This window comes from Macaca mulatta, chromosome X (assembly GCF_049350105.2).
Source record: "Macaca mulatta isolate MMU2019108-1 chromosome X, T2T-MMU8v2.0, whole genome shotgun sequence".
Lineage (NCBI taxonomy): Eukaryota > Metazoa > Chordata > Mammalia > Primates > Cercopithecidae > Macaca > Macaca mulatta.
In genome coordinates, this window is record NC_133426.1 from 87626190 (window position 1) to 87635513 (window position 9324).

General features: G+C 38.1%; 1 protein-coding gene across 1 annotated transcript in view; it reads left to right on the forward strand.

Moving 5' to 3' along the window:
- SH3BGRL (SH3 domain binding glutamate rich protein like) overlaps positions 1 to 8643 on the forward strand; it is a 94533-nt gene extending 85890 nt beyond the window's left edge. The window contains 3 exon segments of the mRNA NM_001266350.2: positions 556 to 741; positions 1908 to 1988; positions 7320 to 8643. Of these exon segments, the coding sequence (NP_001253279.1) occupies positions 556 to 741; positions 1908 to 1988; positions 7320 to 7352 (300 nt within the window). The 3' untranslated portion in view covers positions 7353 to 8643.
- Positions 8644 to 9324: the final 681 nt, after the last annotated feature.

Consider the following 9324-nt stretch of genomic DNA (forward strand, 5'->3'; position numbering starts at 1 on the left):
TATTGCAAACTTTATAGTTTGTAGGATTGGCTAATATCTTCTTGTTCAGTTTCTGTTTTGAACAATGAAAATTGAGCCTTGAATGACTCTTGCAGCTTGTGCAGTTTGTCAAGGAAAGATTCATTTCTATTGCGTATACTATTCTTGTTAAGATGGGAAGCAGACTTGTGTCATTTGGAAAAACTTTCTAGAAAGGCTGAAACTAAGAGAGGCTTGTAGAGGATCAGCAAACATAACTTTTCACTACACACAATTTGGGGTTAACTGCATTTTTAGGTATTGATATGCATCAGTTAGTTTTGCATGTACATCATTAAATAATGAGAATTTTCAATGGAAAAAAAAGAGAAAGTCCTTGATAAAAGGACCTGTGGACCAAAAGCTCTTCAATACACTTGTGAGGCATTATTAACAATACAGTAATAAAGAGGGAAAATCATATAACTTCTGTGAAACCACAATCTTTGTTCTGTCTGAATTCATTTCTGCCAGCTCACAAACATTTGACTTTTGTCGAATATTGGAAAATACGGTTTCTTGTTCTTTGGGTCCTAGATTAAGAAGAAACAGCAAGATGTACTTGGTTTCCTAGAAGCCAACAAAATAGGATTTGAGGAAAAAGATATTGCAGCCAATGAAGAGAATCGGAAGTGGATGAGAGAAAATGTACCTGAAAATAGTCGACCAGCCACAGGGTATCCCCTGCCACCTCAGATTTTCAATGAAAGCCAGTATCGCGGGGTAAGAAAACAATGTAAATTCTTGTTTATTGAAACAGATTGCCCCAAATCTATCCATTATTTTCACCTCTGCCTCCAAACCTGCATATATATAGTTATATCGCTTGCTTACAGTCATTTGTCCTTTGCATCCTCTCAAAGGCTGGATGTAGACAATGGCTACATTTTCTAAATATGTTTGCTATTGATTATGCATCACAGTCAAATTTAGGCAAGTTTATTTGTTACTTTTTGAGAATGTTTTGTGGCTTACAAGATGGCAGTAGGTATCCCAACCAAATTTAGTCATGTGAAGATTATCTTGCATTCCCCAGGTTGAAACCTCTTACTATTTGGTTGCTCTTCTGGTCATGCATCATGGACATCTCATTGCCTTTCTCAAAACACAGCAAAGATTAACTGTTCTTCTGGCCTTAGCATATCTAGCTAATATCTAGTCTACTGTGGGCTCTGAGAAAATCTCAACCTAAATGAATAATGGAATAGAAATATGGTGAATGGAAACAACAGTGTCTGACCAGAAATAAGTATCTTCTTACTGGGAAATAGGTGGCTGTTTTGCATAGTGGAGGAAGCTGCAGGCAGATTTAAATTTGATGTGATGTGGAATAAACCGTTCTGCAGTTTTTGTGCCATAGAATACCTACTTTTCAACCTATATTAAATAAGATCTGGAAGCCTTGCCTCTTTATTACTCCTTACTCCTTCCAGAATTCTAGTATTATGGAAGGTAGTCTGCCTGTCCCTAAGGAAGCAGATGATTATGTCGACTAGTCAGGTCATTCTGAATAAATCTCTCTCTTTTTTTTTTTTTTTGAGACAGAGTTTCACTCTTGTTGCCCAGGCTGGAGTGCAGTGGCGTGATCTCGGCTCACTGCAACCTCCGCCTCCCAGGTTCAAGCGATTCTCCTGCCTCAGCCTCCTGAGTAGCTGGGATTACAGGCGTGTGCCACCACACCAGGCTAATTTTGGTATTTTTAGTAGAGACTGGGTTTCTCCATGTTGGTCAGGCTGTTCTCAAACTCCCGACCTCAGGTGGTCCGCCTGCCTCAGCCTCCCAAAGTGCTGGGATTACAGGCGTGAACCACTGCACTCGGTCGAATAAATCTCCTTTGTTTCTTTTATTGGTTGCATATTGCTAATTCATCTTACCTTCTTTTCATCAAGGACTATGATGCCTTCTTTGAAGCCAGAGAAAATAATGCAGTGTATGCCTTCTTAGGCTTGACAGCCCCACCTGGTTCAAAGGTATGATACCCTTTTTTTCCTGCTTTATAGATCATGTTATTGCTGCTGAGCTTTTTTAGTTAGTAAGATTTTCACTTCTGTTAAGTATTCAAATTAAGTCAGAGACAGTCCTTTACAGCAAAAAGTGCCTTCTCTGCATCCACTTAATTCCTATTAGGGCAGAAAGATGTGCATAACCAAATGCATAAACTATGTGTTTAGCAGGTAGGTAGAGTGATTTCCCCGTCAAGCTGACCACGGGAGCAAATTTCTCATTGACCTACTCACAAATAAGTGCTTAGCAATTTTAAAGCCTTCATTATTCCAGCCGTCCTGTCCTGCGTGGTTCTACAACGACAGTAAGCATCTTAGTTCATGGTAATCTCCTTGGCGGCATTTATTGTCTTTGTGTGAGAGCAAATGATAGAGTCATCCATTCAAGTTAATTAAGAGCATCTGCATTGCAAAACTGGTCACTAACTTGCTCGCCAAATTTGAAGCTTTTTTCCTGCCAACACAAATTAATTTTTTTAAGTAGCAGCATTTTCAGGACAGACCAAATAAAGGAAGCAACAATAAAATTGTCTATCTAATGAGATGTCCCCAAACTATCAACTTTAAACATACCTTTGCCTTTTATAGTAGTTCTTCATACAAATTGCCTCAATCATTTTATGTCGCTGTGTCATTTTATGTTTTTCTCTTAACAACTAATTGTATGTTAGACAGATTCTTTGAACTCCAATTCCCTCTCCTATTTTAAAAGTCTGTGTTACTGTCTGTTTTCACTAGACAAAAATTTACTAGTACTATGTTTATATCATTGTGAAATGGTTTTCTTGCCGAACTTTCTTTTCTCATGGATAAAATGTTATATTTTAGGCTTTGTGTAATTTGAGCCATAAGAAAAGTGACTGAAGACACTTTTCTTTAAATAAGATAGTAAGAGGACTAGATTGCAGCATCTGCAATCCAGACAGAGCAGCATCTGGAGGCTTGCATTGTGAATTTCAGCCCCAGATAGACTGCAAGAACAAACCAGTAATCCTGAGAGGACCCACAGACCCTCTCAAGGAAGCGGTCTGCTCCTGCAGGACTCAGGAGACACCCCAAATACAGTGAGTGCCCCAACTGAGGAAGTGGAAAAGGGAGACCCTCCTCTCCCGAACACATACCCTCACTGGAGAAACTGAAGGTCTGTTCGCGGGAGAAGTTTCCAACTTTACCTGGAGCTGAGTCAAGTTAGAGAGCCCAGCAAAATACAGGGGTAGAGGAAGCAATAGGAATGCCCTGGGATCTCGCTGGGTCCCCAAGCAGCCCATTTCTGCCTGGCACCACAGGGATCCATCGGGAGTGTGTCCAGAGGAGCAGGCGTTAAAACTCCACAGAAAGAAGAAATTCTCTAGCCAAATTTTGTAACAATTTGAACGGGACAAGAAGCCTCCTGGCCAGAACTGGGGGGAGGGTGCAAATCCCACTTGCAGACTTCACAGGCAAGGGAAGAACTAAAGCCCTTTTTTTCCCACAGCTGGGAGGTGGATAGCCTTGGGGGAATTTTTAAGCCCCTCTTGCCCGCCACCTGGAAACAGACTCAGGGCTGTTGGAGGGGGGCTTGGTGGGTGTGAGACCAACCCTTCGGTTTGCCTGGTAGCTGGATGAGGCCTGTGACTGCTGACTTTCCAGGACTTCCCTGACAATCTGCATGATTCAGCAGAGGAAGCCATAATCCTCCTAAGTATAGAACTCCAGTGACCTGGGAATCTCATCCCCACCCCTCACAGCAGCCACAGCAAGACCCACCCGAGGAGAGTGTGAGCTCAGACATGCCCAGCCCTGTTCCCACCTGATGGTCCTTCCCTTTCCACCCTGGTAGTGGAAGACAAAGGGCATATAATCTTGGGAGTTCTAGGGCCCTGCCCACTGCTGGTCCCTCTCCACAATACTACAGCTAATGGTTTCTGGAAAGCACCACCTCCTGGCCAACCAGCATAAAAATAGAGCATTAAACCACCAAAACTAAGGACCTTCATGGAGTCCATTGCACCCGCCTCCACCTCCACCGGACCAGGCGCTGGTATGCATGACTGAGAGACCCATAGATGGTTCATATCACAAGACTCTGTGCAGGCAACCCCCAGTACCAGCCCGTAGCTGGGTAGACTCACTGGGTAGCTAGACCCAGAAGAGAGACAACAATCACTGCAGTGTGGCTCACAGGAAGCCACATTCATAGGAAAAGGGGGAGAGTACTACATCAAGGGAACACCCCATGGGACAAAATAATCTGAACAACAGCCTTCAGCCTTAGACCTTCCCTCTGACAGAGTCTACCCAAGTGAGAAGGAACCAGAAAACCAACTCTGATACTATGACAAAGCAATGCCCTTCAACATCTGCAGAAAATCACACTAGTTCACCAGCAGTGATCCAAACCAAGAAGAAATCCCTGATTTACCTGAAAAACAATTCAGGGGGTTAGTTATTAAGCTAATCAAGGAGGGAACAGAGAAAGGCAAAGCCCAATGCAGGGAAATCCAAAAAAATGATACAAGAAGTAAAGGGAGAAATATTCAATGAAATAGACAGTTTAAAGAAAAAAACAATCAAAAATTCAGGAAACTTTGGACACACTTCTAGAAACACGAAATTCTTTGGGAAGTCTCAGCAATAGAATTGAACAAGTAGAAGGAATTCAGAGCTCTAAGACAAGATCTTTGAATTAACCCAATCCAACAAAGACAAAGGAAAGAGAATAAGAAAATATGAACAAAGCCTCCAAGAAGTCTGAGATTATGTTAAACGACCAAACCTAAGAATAATTGGAATTCCTGAGGAAGAAGAGAATCCTAAAATCTTGGAATCATATTTGGGGGAATAATCAAGGAAAACTTCCCTGGCCTAGCTAGAGACATATACATCCAAATACAAGAAGCGCAAAGAACACCTGGGAAATCCATTGCAAAAAGATTTTCGCCTTAGGCACATTGTCATCAGGTTATCTAAGGTTAAGACAAAGGAAAGAATCTTTTTGGTAATTTGCCATTACCAAGCCACCACTATAGGAGCTCTAAATCTTGAAAGGAATCCTGGAAACACATCAAAACAGACCCGTCTTTAAGGCATAAATCACACAGGACCTATAAAACAGAAATGCAAGCTTGAAAGCAAAAGAAAAAAAAAATGAAAAAACCCAGAGTACACAGGCAACAAAGAGCACAACAAATACGATGGTACCTCACATTTCAGTGTTAACATTGAATGTGAATGGCCTAAGTGCTTCACTTGAAAGATACAGAACTGCAGAATGGATAAGAACTCACCAACAATCTACTGCCTTCAGGAGACTCATCTAACACATAAGGATGCACATAAAGTAAAGGGATGGAAAAAGGCATTTCATGCAAATGGACACCAAATGAGAGCAGTTGCAACTATTCTTATATCAGACAAAACAAACTTAAAGCAACAGTGGTTAAAAGAGACAAAGAGGGACATTATATAATGGTAAAAGACCTTGTCCAACAGGAAAATATCACAATCTTAAACATATATGCACCTAACACTGGAGCTCTCAAATTTATAAAACAATTACTAATAGACTTAAGAAATGAGATAGACAGCAACACAATAATAGTGGGGGAATTCAGTATCCCACTGAGAGCACTAGACAGGTCATCAACACAGAAAGTCAACAAAGAAACAATGGATTTAAACTACACCTTGGAACAAATGGACTTAACAGATATATACAGAACATTTTATGCAACTGCAGAATACACATTCTATTCAACAGCACATGGAACTTTCTCCAACATAGACCATATGATAGGCCATAAAATTAGCCTCAATAAATTTAAGAAAATTGATATTATATCAAGCACTTTCTGAGACCACAGTGGAATAAAACTGGAAATCAACTCCAAAAGGAACCTTCAAAACCATGCAAATAGATGGAAATTAAATAACCTGCTCCTGAATGAGCATTGGGTCAAAAACGAAATCAAGATGGAAATTTAAAAATTCTTCGAACTGAATGACAATAATGATGCAACCTATCAAAATCTCTGGGATACAGCAAAGGCGGTGCTAAGAGGAAAGTTTATAGCCCTAAATGCCTATGTCAAAAAGTCTGAAAGAGCCCGAACAATCTAAGGTCACACTTCAAAGAACTAGAAAAACATGAACAAACCAAACCCAAACCCAGCAGAAGAAAGAAATAACCAAGATCAGAACAGAACTAAATTAAATTGAAACAAAAATAATACAAAAGATAAATGAAACAAAAAACTGGTTCTTTGAAAAGATAAATAAAATTGATAGACCATTAGCAAGATTAACCAAGAAAAGAATAAAGAAAATTCAAATAACTTCACTAAGAAATGAAACAGGAAATATTACAACTGACACCACTGAAATACAAAAGATCCTGGCCGGGCGCGGTGGCTCAAGCCTGTAATCCCAGCACTTTGGGAGGCCGAGACGGGCGGATCACGAGGTCAGGAGATCGAGACCATCCTGGCTAACCCGGTGAAACCCCGTCTCTACTAAAAAATACAAAAAACGATCCGGGTGAGGTGGCGGGAGCCTGTAGTCCCAGCTACTTGGGAGGCTGAGGCAGGAGAATGGCATAAACCCAGGAGGCGGAGCTTGCAGTGAGCCGAGATCCGGTCACTGCACTCCAGCCTGGGCGACGGAGCGAGACTCCGTCTCAAAAAAAAAAAAAAAGTCTGATGTTTCCTTTTCCAGAGTCAGTCTTGCCACTCATCTTTAGTTCAACAAACTTTCCTTGAAGTTTATTTTATGTCAAGTATTATGTTGAGCACCAGAGCACACATGTAGGTCAGAGTTCCTGTGCTAGAGGTGAGTACCTCACTATCCAGAGGAGAAGGAAGACAACCTGAGTTTTTGGTGTGTATACCATCATAAAACATGAAAACTACAATATTTTAATGGATAGCACATTTTCTAAGTAATTTAAACCTTAATTAACCAAAACTCAACTAATTTTAAACTTAAGTGACCATGTTTTTATATACTCAATTTTCATGAAAAATCACACAAAAAGGAAACTAGCTGACTATTTTAAGTAAAATATCAATTATAACTGTATATCACTTGCTTTCATGGAAGTATTCCAAATCATTAGGAATGATTAGGTAGTCTTTTAGTATATCTGTTTCTAGAAATCTGTTTGTATTATATAGTTTTTCTACTAAAATTTTTAAAGAAATCTCTTCTGGGGGCTTTTGTATATTCTTAGTAGTTGGAACTAATGTAGTCTAACTAAAATACACATGCATGTCTGCTTTGTGATGTTTAAACTTATCTTTTTTTGTTTGTTTTTCATTTCAGGAAGCAGAAGTGCAAGCAAAGCAGCAAGCATGAACCTTAAGCACTGTGCTTTAAACGTCCTGAAAAATGAGTCTCCATTGCTTTTTTAAAATAGCAGAATCAGCTTTGCTTCAAAAGAAATAGGCTTAATGTTGAAATAATAGATTAGTTGGTGTTTTCACATGCAAACATTCAAAACGAATATGAAATTAAAATTTGAACATTATGGTGAGGAGAATGGTATATTAACACAAAATTATATTAGTAAGTAGATGTCATAGAAATAGTGTTGCTACCTGCCAAGGCATCCTGTGTACACCATTGATTTTACAAAGAAACACCCTTCCCTCCTTTTTTGCCATTATTATGGCAACTTAAGTGTATCTGCATCTCTACATTAAAAAGGAGAAAGAGAAATAACCTATCTTTCATTCCTAAGTTGCCTCATTAATTTTGGTGAACAAGAATATGTACCTTTTTGATGCTATATTATTGTGATTAAAAAGTACTTGCAGGTAATGTTTATGATACGTTAAACATTGTGATTTCCTATGGTAATTATAACATTCCCATTCTTTTGTAGATGAAACTTCTATGTATTGAACCACAGATTTTCCGAGCTTCTAAATGTAGCCTTTCATTGCACATTTCAGTGATCAGAATAGATATCTTTCTACACACACAAAAGCAATAGATTCATTCAGTGGACAATTTCCTTGTTTAACTACACAGCTATGATGGAATGATATATCCAAGTTCCTTCCCTCAGTGAAATATGCATATGTATATCATGAAAGTGGGATGCCAAGTAAGCTTAAAACGGCATTCTCTAGCAAAGAGATTCGACTTTTAAATAACTCTTATAAAACAGGTTGGCGATCATTTTCCAAGATTGGTTTCCCTTGAGTTTTTGCTAAAACAAATCTTAGTAGTGCTGCCCGTTTAAAACAACTCACAATCGTAAATGCTACTATTCCTAAGATATCTTACCTTTTAATTTCAGTTTAGCCATGTATTGTATGAGTGTATTAGTCTCAGCAGTGAGAATATTTTCTGTGCCTCTATTCCAGCAAAAAGTAGAAGTATCAAATAAAAAGGGCAACTTTTAAAATATTAAGTCTGAAGACTTCTAAAAAGACAAGAAATATGGCCTAAATAACTGCACAGATTTATATAGTAAGTTTCATACTACTTTATTACCAAAAGCAAACACCTCTTACTTTAAACTACGTTATCATAGATATCTATTGTATGCTGGTCTGTACTTTTTGCCAAAATCAACACACAATGAAGAGATGGCTTTGTTTCATGAGATTCAAACTTGATGCTATGCTTTAAAATAAACTCAGTACTTTTAGAAACATAACTTATGTGTTCTTGGAGTTTATATAATAGTAATTTTAGATGAGTAATATCTTTTTTTAGAGGGTTGTATATGCAAAAAGAGAAAATAATAGAAAGAAAACTATTTGAATTCAATTCCAGTTTTTCGTTTTCTATATTTTTTTAGGACTCTCACAATACACGTGGGATCAAATGAACAATTTCATTGGGTTTACAAAAATATGATATAAAGAACTCTAGAGAAAACAGGGTGCTTTGTAATACACTCCAGAAAACGCAAAAAAAAAAAATTAGTCAATATTTTCTCCTAAGCTTTATTAAATGTCGCTGATGATACTTGCAATATTTTATGTGGTCATTTTAACTTTTCTTTTAATGTCAAATAAGTCAACGCTGGCAAAACAGGCATTCTTTAAAAATGGATGTATTTTTTTGCCATGTTTATATAACTTAAAATTAACATAGCATATGTAAAGTAAAAGGCTGAATTGAGTCTTTCTAAATTGAAATATTTTATTTTGTCAGCTGAGAAATATGTTTGGTAGATACAAAAATGCAAGTGAAATTCTGAATATTAAGGTGAATTTTATTTTAAAAAATCTTTCAAAATATTTGGCTGGAAAATATAATCTTTGCTACTTGTTATATTTCATTCAGATTGTTTCTGTTTGTAAATCAGACT